This window comes from Siniperca chuatsi, linkage group LG8 (genome assembly GCF_020085105.1).
Source record: "Siniperca chuatsi isolate FFG_IHB_CAS linkage group LG8, ASM2008510v1, whole genome shotgun sequence".
In the NCBI taxonomy this organism is placed as follows: Eukaryota; Metazoa; Chordata; class Actinopteri; order Centrarchiformes; family Sinipercidae; genus Siniperca; species Siniperca chuatsi.
This window is the reverse complement of record NC_058049.1, coordinates 15,892,888-15,908,295: the sequence shown is the minus strand read 5'-3', so window position 1 is coordinate 15,908,295 and position 15,408 is coordinate 15,892,888. Positions and strand designations below refer to the sequence as shown.

Below are 15,408 nucleotides of genomic sequence, written 5' to 3'. Positions count from 1 at the left end.
CTCTCTGGTGGCTGAAATGGTGCCTCGTTCAGCAGATGTGGGCTATCTGGTCACTAAAGTGGTGGCTGTTGATGTGGACTCTGGACAGAATGCCTGGCTCTCCTATAAACTGCAGAAAGCCGCAGACAGGGCGCTGTTTGAAGTGGGCTTACAGAATGGAGAAATAAGAACTGTCCGCCAAGTCACTGATAAAGATGCTGTGAAACAAAGACTGACTGTTATAGTGGAGGACAACGGGCAGCCCTCTCGTTCAGCTACAGTCATTGTTAACGTGGCGGTGGCGGACAGCTTCCCTGAAGTGCTGTCGGAGTTCACTGACTTTACACACGACAAGGAGTACAACGACAACCTGACTTTTACTTAGTGTTGGCTCTGGCTGTAGTTTCCTTCCTCTTCATCACGTGTTTAGTGGTTATTATATCAGTGAAAATCTACAGATGGAGACAGTCTCGCATCCTGTATCACTCCAGTCTCCCTGTGATTCCGTATTATCCACCACGTTACTCGGACACTTTGGGGACAGGGACTCTCCAACACGTGTACAATTACGAGGTGTGCAGGACGACTGACTCCAGAAAGAGTGACATGAAATATATGCAACCGATGAGTCAGAGTTTAGTGAGTGTGGATGGAGCTGGGACTGATACACCGCAGGGTGACAAGCAATTATCAGGCAACTGTTCTCAAATGTCAACTTTGGTGAGTGATATATTTAATTTTTCGTTGTCCACTTTCTCCTTGTTCTGGTAGTATTTTCTCCTAAAGTGTTTAGACTGAAGTGCACGTGCATGGCTGTCAGTGGCGCCTCAGTGTCACTGTCCATGGTGCTGGAACTGTCCATGGATGAATTTGAAATACCTTTTTTACAACTTGCAATGCAAGCCAAGCTATTAATATTCATATTAAATTGCCTAACATATTAATAGCACAATAAGATCATTAAAAATAGAATCACACTTCCCAGAGTCTGGGTTTTCTTTTAGGTATAAGTTGCTATACATATTAAGATTATCCTCAACAGTTACAGTTTAACAACTTAATCGATGGGAGTAGAATCAACCAAGTTTTTTTTTTCATTTAGGTTCTGTCACTCATTGATTAAATTAATATTTGCATTGTCAGCAAACCGAACTTGTGTTTAAATAAGAAAAACAATACAAGCTTTACAGGGGAAAACAAATAAAAATGATTTGACAGCTGGAAACAACAGAACCAGAAAAGACCCTTTCTCCAACCTATTTTTCCCTTGCTCATCTTATTTTTTAGTATTTAGAATGCACTAAGATTTGTTTGTTTAACATTTACATTTGTTTATTTTGGAATTTATTTTGTAGATAATCATTAATGTTTCACCATACAACATCAGTTGTGATCTTAATGGAATAAAGGTTTAATGAAGTTTTAAATCATCTTTGTTTCACTATGATCTTAGACTTAGGATGCTTTTCTGGAACAGGAAATGGTCGGTGTGTAAGCATAGGCTTCATTCGTACTGCTCCTATGTAAAACGTTTATCCAAAATTTTTACTGTAAGGATGAAAAAACCTTGAATTCAACATTTAAACTGTTCCTAATATTGTGCACACCACATACATTACCGTGGATGGGCTCTGAGCGCCGCTGTTGATACATCAACTGACTAACTGTCCAAATAAGCAGTGCAGCGGCCCACCCCTTTCATTCATTTCAGTGTTTTACTGCTTGGAAAGTAGACGGTCTGGCCCGTCAAGGTCCAAATTGTAGCATTTCTCGCGCAATTTCTCTGCTGAAAATACCATTACCTTTTCAGTTTATGGATTTAATGACATCAGTTTTGCATTGAAAGGGATTACTGCGTCTGTACCTCTGGATTTATGATGGCTTGTATGTGGATAACCGCTCGCAGAGGTCGATGGCAAGCACTGTTTGTCATTCTTTGTCTTTTCAAGCTGAGCTCAGTGACTGGACAGGCTCGGTATTCCGTACCGGAGGAGCAGGCAGAAGGGTCCTTTGTTGGAAACATTGCTAGAGATTTAGGCTTGGACGTGGCGAGGCTCATATCAGGTAAAGCTCGTATTATTACAAAAGGAAGCCGACAGTACGTTGATTTAAACCGAGACAAAGGCACTCTTGTTATTAAAGAGCGAGTCGACCGAGAAGAACTGTGTGGGAAGACGACGCCCTGTAGCTTCAGTTTCGAGGTGATTTTAGAAAATCCAATCCAGCTTTATCGGGTAACAGTGGAGGTAATAGACATAAACGATAACAGTCCGTCGTTCCCAAAGGATGATATCAATTTAAAAATCGTTGAAAGTGTTGCATCAGGGACTCGCTTCTCACTAGAGAGTGCCGACGACCCTGATGTTGGTATTAATGAAATTCAAAAATATATGCTTAAACCGTCAGATCATTTCAAATTGGAAGTACAGAGCCAGCCTGATGGTGGAAAATTTATCGAGATGGTTTTACAAAACCCGTTAGACCGAGAGAAAGAGGAGACCCACACACTCGTGCTGATTGCCTCAGATGGAGGGCCACATAGATCAGGGACAGTGCGTATTCATATCACTGTGCTAGATGCTAACGATAATGCGCCGGTGTGTAGCCAGCCTGTTTATAAAGCAGACGTCAAGGAGAATTCTCCTGAAGGAACAGTGGTAACCACAGTTAGTGCAAAGGACGCAGATAAAGGAGTTAATGGTGAAGTAACTTATTCCATAGCTCATGTAGCTAGAGAAGCGAAGCAGCTTTTTGAAGTAAATGTTAAAACTGGAGAGATTAAAGTTGCAGGTAAACTGGACTTTGAAAAATCGAAGACTTATCAATTGAACGTTCAGGCTAGTGACCACGGGGGATATACAGATACGTGCAAAGTTATTATTCAAATAATTGACGAGAATGACAACGTCCCTACAATACAGCTTATGTCATTTTCTAACTCGATATCCGAGGATTCTCCCCCAGGTACAACTATAGCTGTTGCTAACGTTGATGACGAAGACTCAGATGGCAACGGTGTTGTCAAGTGCTCCATTAACTCTGACGTACCTTTCAAAATTGAGTCTTCCTTAACAGGATATTATACCATAGTAACCGAAGACTTCTTAGACAGAGAAAGTATTCCTGAATATAATATCACCATAACCGTCTCTGACCAAGGCTCTCCGTCTCTGTCCAGCAGTAAAAACATCAATGTGAAAGTGTCTGACGTGAATGACAGCCCGCCCAAATTTGATCAGTCAGAATACAGTAAGACTGTACCAGAGAACAACTCTCCTGGATTTTCTGTGTTTACTCTCAGTGCCAGTGATGCAGACTGGGGCCAAAACGCTCGAGTTTCTTACTTTGTGGAGGAGAAAGAGATTAATGGGCTAGCTGTATCTTCGTTAGTGTCAGTAAATTCAGAAAATGGTGTCATTCATGCAGTGAGGTCGTTTGATTATGAGCAAATCAAGTGGTTTGAATTTAACGTAACTGCTCGTGATGCTGGATCCCCTCCTCTGAGCTCGGTGGCTACAGTGAGAATAATGATCCAGGACCAGAACGACAACCCGCCTCAGGTTCTGTACCCAGTCCAGACTGGTGGCTCTCTGGTGGCTGAAATGGTGCCTCGTTCAGCAGATGTGGGCTATCTGGTCACTAAAGTGGTGGCTGTTGATGTGGACTCTGGACAGAATGCCTGGCTCTCCTATAAACTGCAGAAAGCCGCAGACAGGGCGCTGTTTGAAGTGGGCTTACAGAATGGAGAAATAAGAACTGTCCGCCAAGTCACTGATAAAGATGCTGTGAAACAAAGACTGACTGTTATAGTGGAGGACAACGGGCAGCCCTCTCGTTCAGCTACAGTCATTGTTAACGTGGCGGTGGCGGACAGCTTCCCTGAAGTGCTGTCGGAGTTCACTGACTTTACACACGACAAGGAGTACAACGACAACCTGACTTTTTACTTAGTGTTGGCTCTGGCTGTAGTTTCCTTCCTCTTCATCACGTGTTTAGTGGTTATTATATCAGTGAAAATCTACAGATGGAGACAGTCTCGCATCCTGTATCACTCCAGTCTCCCTGTGATTCCGTATTATCCACCACGTTACTCGGACACTTTGGGGACAGGGACTCTCCAACACGTATACAATTACGAGGTGTGCAGGACGACTGACTCCAGAAAGAGTGACATGAAATATATGCAACCGATGAGTCAGAGTTTAGCGAGTGTGGATGGAGCTGGGACTGATACGCCGCAGGTGGACAAGCAATTATCAGGCAACTGTTCTCAAATGTCAACTTTGGTGAGTGATATATTTAATTTTTCGTTTTCCACTTTCTCCTTGTTCTGGTAGTATTTTCTCCTAAAGTGTTTAGACTGAAGTGCACGTGCATGACTGTCAGTAGCGCCTCAGTGTCACTGTCCATGGTGCTGGAACTGTCCATGGATGAATTTGAAATACCTTTTTTACGACTTGCAATGCAAGCCAAGCTATTAATATTCATATTAAATTGCCTAACATATTAATAGCACAATAAGATCATTAAAAATAGAATCACACTTCCCAGAGTCTGGGTTTTCTTTTAGGTAGAAGTTCCCATACATATTAAGATTATCCTCAACAGTTACAGTTTAACAACTTAATCGATGGGAGTAGAATCAACCAAGTTTTTTTTTTATTTAGGTTCTGTCACTCATTGATTAAATTAATATTTGCATTGTCAGCAAACTGAACTTGTGTTTAAATAAGAAAAACAATACAAGCTTTACAGGGGAAAACAAATAAAAATGATTTGACAGCTGGAAACAACAGATCCAGAAAATACCCTTTCTCCTACCTATTTTTCCCTTGCTCATGTTATTTTTCAGTATTTAGAATGCACTAAGATTTGTTTGTTTAACATTTACATTTGTTTATTTTGGAATTTATTCTGTAGATAATCATTAATGTTTCACCATACAACATCAGTTGTGATCTTAATGGAATAAAGGTTTAATGAAGTTTTAAATCATCTTTGTTTCACTATGATCTTAGACTTAGGATGCTTTTCTGGCACAGGAAATGGTCGGTGTGTAAGCATAGGCTTCATTCGTACTGCTCCTATGTAAAACGTTTATCCAAAATTTTTACTATAAGGATGAAAAAACTTTGAATGCAACATTTAAACTGTTCCTAATATTGTGCACACCACATACATTACCGTGGATGGGCTCTGAGCGCCGCTGTTGATACATCAACTGACTAACTGTCCAAATAAGCAGCGCAGCGGCCCACCCCTTTCATTCATTTCAGTGTTTTACTGCTTGGAAAGTAGACGGTCTGGCCCGTCAAGGTCCAAATTGTAGCATTTCTCGCGCAATTTCTCTGCTGAAAATACCATTACCTTTTCAGTTTATGGATTTAATGACATCAGTTTTGCATTGAAAGGGATTACTGCGTCTGTACCTCTGGATTTATGATGGCTTGTATGTGGATAACCGCTCGCAGAGGTCGATGGCAAGCACTGTTTGTCATTCTTTGTCTTTTCAAGCTGAGCTCAGTGACTGGACAGGCTCGGTATTCCGTACCGGAGGAGCAGGCAGAAGGGTCCTTTGTTGGAAACATTGCTAGAGATTTAGGCTTGGACGTGGCGAGGCTCATATCAGGTAAAGCTCGTATTATTACAAAAGGAAGCCGACAGTACGTTGATTTAAACCGAGACAAAGGCACTCTTGTTATTAAAGAGCGAGTCGACCGAGAAGAACTGTGTGGGAAGACGACGCCCTGTAGCTTCAGTTTCGAGGTGATTTTAGAAAATCCAATCCAGCTTTATCGGGTAACAGTGGAGGTAATAGACATAAACGATAACAGTCCGTCGTTCCCAAAGGATGATATCAATTTAAAAATCGTTGAAAGTGTTGCATCAGGGACTCGCTTCACTTTGGTGAGTGCCGACGACCCTGATGTTGGTATTAATGAAATTCAAAAATATATGCTTAAACCCTCAGATCATTTCAAATTGAAAGTACAGAGCCAGCCTGATGGTGGAAAATTTATCGAGATGGTTTTACAAAACCCGTTAGACCGAGAGAAAGAGGAGACCCACACACTCGTGCTGATTGCCTCAGATGGAGGGGAGCCACATAGATCAGGGACAGTGCGTATTCATATCACTGTGCTAGATGCTAACGATAATGCGCCGGTGTGTAGCCAGCCTGTTTATAAAGCAGACGTCAAGGAGAATTCTCCTGAAGGAACAGTGGTAACCACAGTTAGTGCAAAGGACGCAGATAAAGGAGTTAATGGCGAGGTAACATTTTCCATCCCTCATGTCGCCAAAGATGCAATGCAGCTTTTTGAAGTAAATGTTAAAACTGGAGAGATTAAAGTTGCAGGTAAACTGGACTTTGAAAAATCGAAGACTTATCAATTGAACGTTCAGGCTAGTGACCACGGGGGATATACAGATACGTGCAAAGTTATTATTCAAATAATTGACGAGAATGACAACGTCCCTACAATACAGCTTATGTCATTTTCTAACTCGATATCCGAGGATTCTCCCCCAGGTACAACTATAGCTGTTGCTAACGTTGATGACGAAGACTCAGATGGCAACGGTGTTGTCAAGTGCTCCATTAACTCTGACGTACCTTTCAAAATTGAGTCTTCCTTAACAGGATATTATACCATAGTAACCGAAGACTTCTTAGACAGAGAAAGTATTCCTGAATATAATATCACCATAACCGTCTCTGACCAAGGCTCTCCGTCTCTGTCCAGCAGTAAAAACATCAATGTGAAAGTGTCTGACGTGAATGACAGCCCGCCCAAATTTGATCAGTCAGAATACAGTAAGACTGTACCAGAGAACAACTCTCCTGGATTTTCTGTGTTTACTCTCAGTGCCAGTGATGCAGACTGGGGCCAAAACGCTCGAGTTTCTTACTTTGTGGAGGAGAAAGAGATTAATGGGCTAGCTGTATCTTCGTTAGTGTCAGTAAATTCAGAAAATGGTGTCATTCATGCAGTGAGGTCGTTTGATTATGAGCAAATCAAGTGGTTTGAATTTAACGTAACTGCTCGTGATGCTGGATCCCCTCCTCTGAGCTCGGTGGCTACAGTGAGAATAATGATCCAGGACCAGAACGACAACCCGCCTCAGGTTCTGTACCCAGTCCAGACTGGTGGCTCTCTGGTGGCTGAAATGGTGCCTCGTTCAGCAGATGTGGGCTATCTGGTCACTAAAGTGGTGGCTGTTGATGTGGACTCTGGACAGAATGCCTGGCTCTCCTATAAACTGCAGAAAGCCGCAGACAGGGCGCTGTTTGAAGTGGGCTTACAGAATGGAGAAATAAGAACTGTCCGCCAAGTCACTGATAAAGATGCTGTGAAACAAAGACTGACTGTTACAGTTGAGGACAACGGGCAGCCCTCTCGTTCAGCTACAGTCATTGTTAACGTGGCGGTGGCGGACAGCTTCCCTGAAGTGCTGTCGGAGTTCACTGACTTTACACACGACAAGGAGTACAACGACAACCTGACTTTTTACTTAGTGTTGGCTCTGGCTGTAGTTTCCTTCCTCTTCATCACGTGTTTAGTGGTTATTATATCAGTGAAAATCTACAGATGGAGACAGTCTCGCATCCTGTATCACTCCAGCCTCCCTGTGATTCCGTATTATCCACCACGTTACTCGGACACTTTGGGGACAGGGACTCTCCAACACGTGTACAATTACGAGGTGTGCAGGACGACTGACTCCAGAAAGAGTGACAGTAAGTTCGGCAGAGCTGGTAGTCAGAACGTGCTGATAATGGACCCCAGTTCTACAGGGACGATGCAGCGGATACAGAGTGAAAAGAGCATCCTGGATGAGCCAGACTCTCCTCTAGAGGTTGGCTTTCTCTTTTTATAAAGTTCTATGAATCTGCAATAGAGTGTTACTTTGTACTACTTCATACTTGGTGTCATTCCAAATAATTAGCCGTTCCAGATAATTTGTCAAATTCCTTAGTTGTTCATGATTTCACGTCAATTATTATGCATATTTTGCTAATGTAAGAATTTTATATTTTATGGACGTAAACCAAAGTGATATTTTGAAAATATTTACTTGTACTTAAAGTCACAATTAATGAAGGACTTGATCTTTGCTGCATCGATAATATCAGTACTCAAGTATTCCATAAAACTGAACAAATACAAATATTTGAAAATAATCAACTTGTAAAATTATTAACATCAATATTTTATATCAGTCATTAGCTTTTTGATCAAAACCCACATTGATTGGCAAAATTGGCTATCTTGCTGTCGTTGAAGATGTTTTTTTCTTTAAAATTGTCATTTTTTACATTATTTATATTATATACTAATACATTCAAAGTTATCTGAATTAACGTCACATACATAGATTTACACTTTAAGAGTTCAAGGTGCTGTCTTGTAGTTGCCTCTGTTCTTCTTGTGTCAGCACCATGGATAGCGCTACATTCAGAATATAGGTTTTGCATAGATGTGTACCTTCTCATTTTCAATGTGTTTCCTCTGTGTCTCTATAGCTAGCTCACTGTGCATGTGTGTGTGTGTGTGTGTGTCACTTTTCCCCGATATGCAAAGCAAGTCATTCCTAGTTTTGTTAGTAATGAATTTGTAAACATTATTAATATATTTTAACACATTTTGTGATCAACCCTAATAACAATCAGGAATGTCTGTGTAATGTGTAGTTCAGTGCATCCAACTCACAGGGACGCTGTTGACCAGTCTGCTGAGATTTCAGAGCTCATTGCAGCTGTACCTCCCCCATCATCTCGAAATGTTACGGAGAAAGAGAATAAAAGGCACGTTTTGGAAGAGGGAGATGATCAAACACGGAGATAGCAGGCGAATTATCAATATTTCTGAGAGTGTGGATTCTTGATTATTTTACTGACATTTGTATCTAAAATCCTTTTACTGGATAACGGATTTGATACCACCTTTTTTGAGGACGAGAGAATTTTCGATAGAACAATGACACGGCAAGTATGCCTACTCTTGTTTATCTCGGTTGTTTCTCTCAGCTCGGTTTTTGGGCAGGTCAGCTACTCCATTCCGGAGGAAATGGCGAAAGGATCTTTGGTCGGTAACATAGCTCAGGACTTAGGTTTAGATGTGAAAAGGCTGAAATCAGGGAAAGCTCGTATATATACCGGAGAAGGTACAGAATACATCGAGTTGAATAAAGAAAGGGGAGTCCTTGTAATCAAAGAGCGGATAGACAGAGAAACGCTCTGCGGACTGACGACGCCCTGTGCTCTTGATTTTCAAATAATATTGGAGAATCCTATGCAATTTTACAGCATAACTGTCGAGATCACCGACATTAACGATAACTCTCCCGGTTTTAAAAACGATGAAATGAAATTTGAAATTAGTGAAATGTCTCAAATTGGATCGAAACTTGTTTTAGAAAAGTCAATAGATAACGACGTCGGGGTTAATGGTCTCCAGGGCTATTCACTCAGTTCAAGTGACACATTTACTTTAAATCCTTATAGAATTGGCAGCAGTAGAAATGTTGAAATGGTTTTAAAGAAGCATCTTGACCGAGAGAAACAGGAGCGGTTGTCTTTAGTATTGACTGCTTTAGACGGTGGCGACCCGCAGCTCTCTGGAACTATACAAATTGTAATTACTGTATTGGATGCTAACGATAATGCACCTGTTTGTACTCAAACAGAGTATAAAACTAATGTAAAAGAAAATTCGTTGAAAGGAGCTTTTCTTACAACGGTGAGCGCATCTGATGCAGATGAAGGTCCGCACGGGTACATACAATATTCAATTTCTAATGTTCAAGAGGGCGCACTTGAACTGTTTCATGTAGATAAGGAAAATGGTGTGGTTACATTAATGGGAAAACTTGATTATGAGAAACGTAGGCATTATGAGATAGATGTCCAAGCATCAGATGAAGGTGGTAACTCAGACGTATGTAAAGTTATAATTGAGGTGCTGGACACAAACGATAACCAACCAGCTATCAAAATTATGTCAGCGTCATCCAGTCTATCTGAGGATGTTAAGCCAGGCACGGTTCTGACAATGATGAACGTTCAGGATCCAGATTCAGATGAAAATGGCAAAGTCCAATGCGTTTTAGATGAAAATATTCATTTTTCAATCACGTCATCATCAAATAATTTCTTCACTTTAGTGACAGATAGTGAATTAGACAGAGAGATCGCTTCTCAATATAATATAACTGTGACCTGCTCTGATGAGGGAGTGCCCTCCCTCTCCAGCAGCGTCACTCTCACCTTACAGATCTCTGATGTGAATGACAACGCGCCTGTCTTTGAGAGGAGCTCATATGAGGCCTACATTGTAGAAAACAACACACCAGGCCTCTCTATATTCACAGTGAAAGCCAGAGACGCTGACTGGAACCAGAATGCCCGTGTTTCTTACATACTGGAGGACTCCTCTGTTAACGGAGTGCCAGTCTCCTCATATGTGTCCGTTAGTGCTGATAGTGGAGTCATCCATGCAGTGCACTCTTTTGACTACGAGCAGATCAAAGACTTCCACTTCCGCGTCAAAGCGCAGGATGGAGGCTCCCCTCCACTCAGCAGCAATGTGACTGTGAAAATAATGATCCAGGACCAGAACGACAACCCGCCTCAGGTTCTGTACCCAGTCCAGACTGGTGGCTCTCTGGTGGCTGAAATGGTGCCTCGTTCAGCAGATGTGGGCTATCTGGTCACTAAAGTGGTGGCTGTTGATGTGGACTCTGGACAGAATGCCTGGCTCTCCTATAAACTGCAGAAAGCCGCAGACAGGGCGCTGTTTGAAGTGGGCTTACAGAATGGAGAAATAAGAACTGTCCGCCAAGTCACTGATAAAGATGCTGTGAAACAAAGACTGACTGTTATAGTGGAGGACAACGGGCAGCCCTCTCGTTCAGCTACAGTCATTGTTAACGTGGCGGTGGCGGACAGCTTCCCTGAAGTGCTGTCGGAGTTCACTGACTTTACACACGACAAGGAGTACAACGACAACCTGACTTTTTACTTAGTGTTGGCTCTGGCTGTAGTTTCCTTCCTCTTCATCACGTGTTTAGTGGTTATTATATCAGTGAAAATCTACAGATGGAGACAGTCTCGCATCCTGTATCACTCCAGTCTCCCTGTGATTCCGTATTATCCACCACGTTACTCGGACACTTTGGGGACAGGGACTCTCCAACACGTGTACAATTACGAGGTGTGCAGGACGACTGACTCCAGAAAGAGTGACAGTAAGTTCGGCAGAGCTGGTAGTCAGAACGTGCTGATAATGGACCCCAGTTCTACAGGGACGATGCAGCGGATACAGAGTGAAAAGAGCATCCTGGATGAGCCAGACTCTCCTCTAGAGGTATGAGTGGCAATATGTTTGCTTGTTGTTAATATTTTCAGGCTAGATCATCTCATTTTTCTCCTCTATTGGACGGTGCATAGTGAATTACAGTACATTAGCTTTTCATACTGAATATGAGTGTTTCACGGCGTTTGTTTAATTTATTTGTTATTAACAGTATTTCATTTTTCCATGTCTTTTTCTAAGAACAAATAACTGACAAAATTGCTGAACCTTTTTTCTATATTTATGAATAGCTTTACAGATTCACTTCTCTAAATGCATCAATATTTTTGTGGCTCATAGTATTTCTGTCCATTTACACTCACTGTATGTTTTATTTAGTTTATGCAATTCAGAGTAGTGGACGCAGAGTGCCGCTGTTGGCCAGTGGGTTGCATTATCACTCGAGGATCACATTGTAACCTCCTTTTATCATCTCCCTTCATTTGTGTGCGCCAGCCAGAAGCAGATCTCACACCGTCAGTGTTACAAAGAGGACTAAAGCGGCACAGACATTCTTTCTTGAGGAAATGGCTAAAATGTGGATGTTATAATGAATTATTCTGGATTGCTTTGTTTTTAAAATATCAGGATCCAATCTGAATCTTTACGCGACGGAAATTATGCCAAATTGACCTCAACGATTCGTGGCGTAATATAGGTCTACTGTGTGTCAGAGAGAACAATGAAACGGCAAGTACTGTTGTTTCTTTCTTTCCTCTCTCTCGGCTCAGTGTTCGGGCAAGTTAGTTACTCCATTCCGGAGGAAATGGCGACAGGCTCTTTCGTTGGTAATATAGCACAGGATTTAGGTTTGGATATAAAAAGACTAAAATCCGGCAAAGCTCGGCTGCATACTGGAAATAACGCAGAATACATCGAGCTGAATAGGGAACGAGGAGTGCTGCTGATCAAAGAAAGAATAGACAGAGAAGCATTATGCGGACAGACAACGCCTTGTGCTTTACATTTGCAGATCATCATGGAAAATCCCATAGAATTTTACAGGGTCACAGTCGAAATTATTGATATTAATGACAATGCTCCTCATTTTCAGAAAGATTCAATGAAATTTGACATAAGCGAGTCCGCCATGATCGGTGCAAAATTTGTTCTTGAAAGGGCCTTTGATTCCGATATCGGGATAAACGGCCTCCAAAGTTACTCACTCTATCCTACCGATAATTTCATTTTAAAGTTGTATGGCCAAGCTGATGACAGTAAAAAGGTAGAAATGGTTTTACAGAAACCGTTGGACCGAGAGAATCAAGAGCAGATGTCTCTGCTGCTAACTGCTAATGATGGGGGTGACCCGAAGATGTCCGGAACTGTGCAGATCCACGTTACAGTTTTAGACGCAAACGACAACGCTCCTGTATTTACACAGCCAATTTACAGGGCGCGTTTTCGGGAAAACTCCCCTAGAGGTGCATTATTAATTACAGTAAGTGCATCAGATATAGATTACGGTTCAAATGGCCTAGTAACATATTCAATATCAAGTAGCACGGTGGGAATTCTTAATCATTTTGAAATAGACAAAAGCAGTGGAGATGTGCGTGTGATAGGCGACGTTGATTATGAAAAGTCAAAACAATATCAAATTGACATCGAAGCTAGGGATCAAGGAGGGCTCTCAAATTCTAGTAAGTTAGTGGTAGATATAATTGATGTTAATGACAACCAGCCCTTCATCGATGTTATATCAACGTCACGTTTAATTCCAGAAAGCTCTCCCTCCCACACCGTAATAGCTGTAATGACTGTACATGATCCCGACTCCGACGATAACGGGGTGGTCAAGTGTATCCTCGGTGAAAACGTTCCATTTGTAATAAAATCTACATCCAATGGTTTCTATAGTTTAGTGACAGACAGTGATTTAGACAGAGAGACAGCCTCTGAGTATAATATAACTGTGACCTGCTCTGATGAGGGAGTGCCCTCCCTCTCCAGCAGCGTCACTCTCACCTTACAGATCTCTGATGTGAATGACAACGCGCCTGTCTTTGAGAGGAGCTCATATGAGGCCTACATTGTAGAAAACAACACACCAGGCCTCTCTATATTCACAGTGAAAGCCAGAGACGCCGACTGGAACCAGAATGCCCGTGTTTCTTACATACTGGAGGACTCCTCTGTTAACGGAGTGCCAGTCTCCTCATATGTGTCCGTTAGTGCTGATAGTGGAGTCATCCATGCAGTGCGCTCTTTTGACTACGAGCAGATCAAAGACTTCCACTTCCGCGTCAAAGCGCAGGATGGAGGCTCCCCTCACTCAGCAGCAATGTGACTGTGAAAATAATGATCCAGGACCAGAACGACAACCCGCCTCAGGTTCTGTACCCAGTCCAGACCGGTGGCTCTCTGGTGGCTGAAATGGTGCCTCGTTCAGCAGATGTGGGCTATCTGGTCACTAAAGTGGTGGCTGTTGATGTGGACTCTGGACAGAATGCCTGGCTCTCCTATAAACTGCAGAAAGCCGCAGACAGGGCGCTGTTTGAAGTGGGCTTACAGAATGGAGAAATAAGAACTGTCCGCCAAGTCACTGATAAAGATGCTGTGAAACAAAGACTGACTGTTATAGTGGAGGACAACGGGCAGCCCTCTCGTTCAGCTACAGTCATTGTTAACGTGGCGGTGGCGGACAGCTTCCCTGAAGTGCTGTCGGAGTTCACTGACTTTACACACGACAAGGAGTACAACGACAACCTGACTTTTTACTTAGTGTTGGCTCTGGCTGTAGTTTCCTTCCTCTTCATCACGTGTTTAGTGGTTATTATATCAGTGAAAATCTACAGATGGAGACAGTCTCGCATCCTGTATCACTCCAGCCTCCCTGTGATTCCGTATTATCCACCACGTTACTCGGACACTTTGGGTACAGGGACTCTCCAACACGTGTACAATTACGAGGTGTGCAGGACGACTGACTCCAGAAAGAGTGACAGTAAGTTCGGCAGAGCTGGTAGTCAGAACGTGCTGATAATGGACCCCAGTTCTACAGGGACGATGCAGCGGATACAGAGTGAAAAGAGCATCCTGGATGAGCCAGACTCTCCTCTAGAGGTTAGACTGCTTTAACATTGTTTTACATAGAAGTTTACATTTAATGTAACACATTTTTAAAAAAAGTTTTGTTTTAAACGTTAAGAACTGGCCTGGTTGTATAATGATCATATTTTTAGTAGACAGTTTTGCGTGAAGAATTTGCACTTAATCATCACTGATTTTATGACAAAACAAACATTGTGTTCTGTTGCCTTTAAGCTTTGTTTTTTTTATCACTACCATATGGTTTTTAATCGTGTCTATATTTTGTATTCCTATTGGGTTTTGGTTTGGATAAGTACTTTTATTCTGATTTAATTTCAGTGTTTTTCTTCTGCGAAAACGATTTGTATAGCATTTTAATTTGTTAGTCTGTATTATCGTGGTGTATTCACGATCTCAGTATAAATGTTACCAATTATTAGTTATTTCAGACTCTGTTTATGTTAAAGATAATTCTTAGGATTCGCTACTAATTTTGCCACTGGCCAACAGCACAAAATGACGCAATTTACGCTTTCAATACCCTTCTTCATTCTCTCTCTGTGTGTTTTTATAAGTGAAAAAGACATTGCTTCCCCCAAAACAAGATTGTAACCTGTATTTGATAAGTATTTTCACCACTTTCATGAAGGCTTATAACACTGCTTTCCGATTCAGGGTGGTGTACATTTACAGTTTAATTCCACCTCTCAACATTGGCTTTAAGGTACAGCATTGTGGGTAAAATAGCTTACATGCACCTGGTCTCTCTACCAAATGATAGACTTCAATACTTTTCCATTTGCACAGATTTGTGTAGTTCATTAGATTGAACTCTTAGGGCCGCTGTTGGCTAGTCTGTGATAACTGTAGGGCAGGTTTCAGCAGTACCTCCCCCATCGTCGTTTTTCTTCTTAAATCAGAGGAAAACAGACACGCAGTGTGAATATAACAGAGTAAGAGCGCAGTCATCACCGAAACGGACAGCTGCAGTTAACTGTAATTCACTGATTACTTCAAATTGTAGTATATACCGAGGAAA

At 41.9% G+C, this 15,408-nt stretch overlaps 2 protein-coding genes and 2 pseudogenes across 15 annotated transcripts in view; all 4 read left to right on the top strand.

The window, feature by feature from the left end:
* LOC122879994 overlaps window positions 1-15,257 on the top strand; it is a 120,527-nt pseudogene extending 105,270 nt beyond the window's left edge.
* The window catches only part of LOC122879995 (protocadherin gamma-C5-like), a 251,973-nt gene that overhangs the window by 129,281 nt on the left and 107,284 nt on the right, over window positions 1-15,408 (top strand). The window lies entirely within an intron of this gene.
* Window positions 1-15,408, top strand: part of LOC122880012 — a 184,261-nt pseudogene that overhangs the window by 101,607 nt on the left and 67,246 nt on the right.
* LOC122880014 (protocadherin beta-16-like) lies at window positions 5,024-11,388 on the top strand. The gene is made up of 2 exons (XM_044204733.1): window positions 5,024-7,839; window positions 11,349-11,388. Exons 1-2 carry the CDS (start codon window positions 5,419-5,421, stop codon window positions 11,352-11,354), a joined length of 2,427 nt encoding a protein of 808 aa, XP_044060668.1. The 5' UTR covers window positions 5,024-5,418; the 3' UTR covers window positions 11,355-11,388.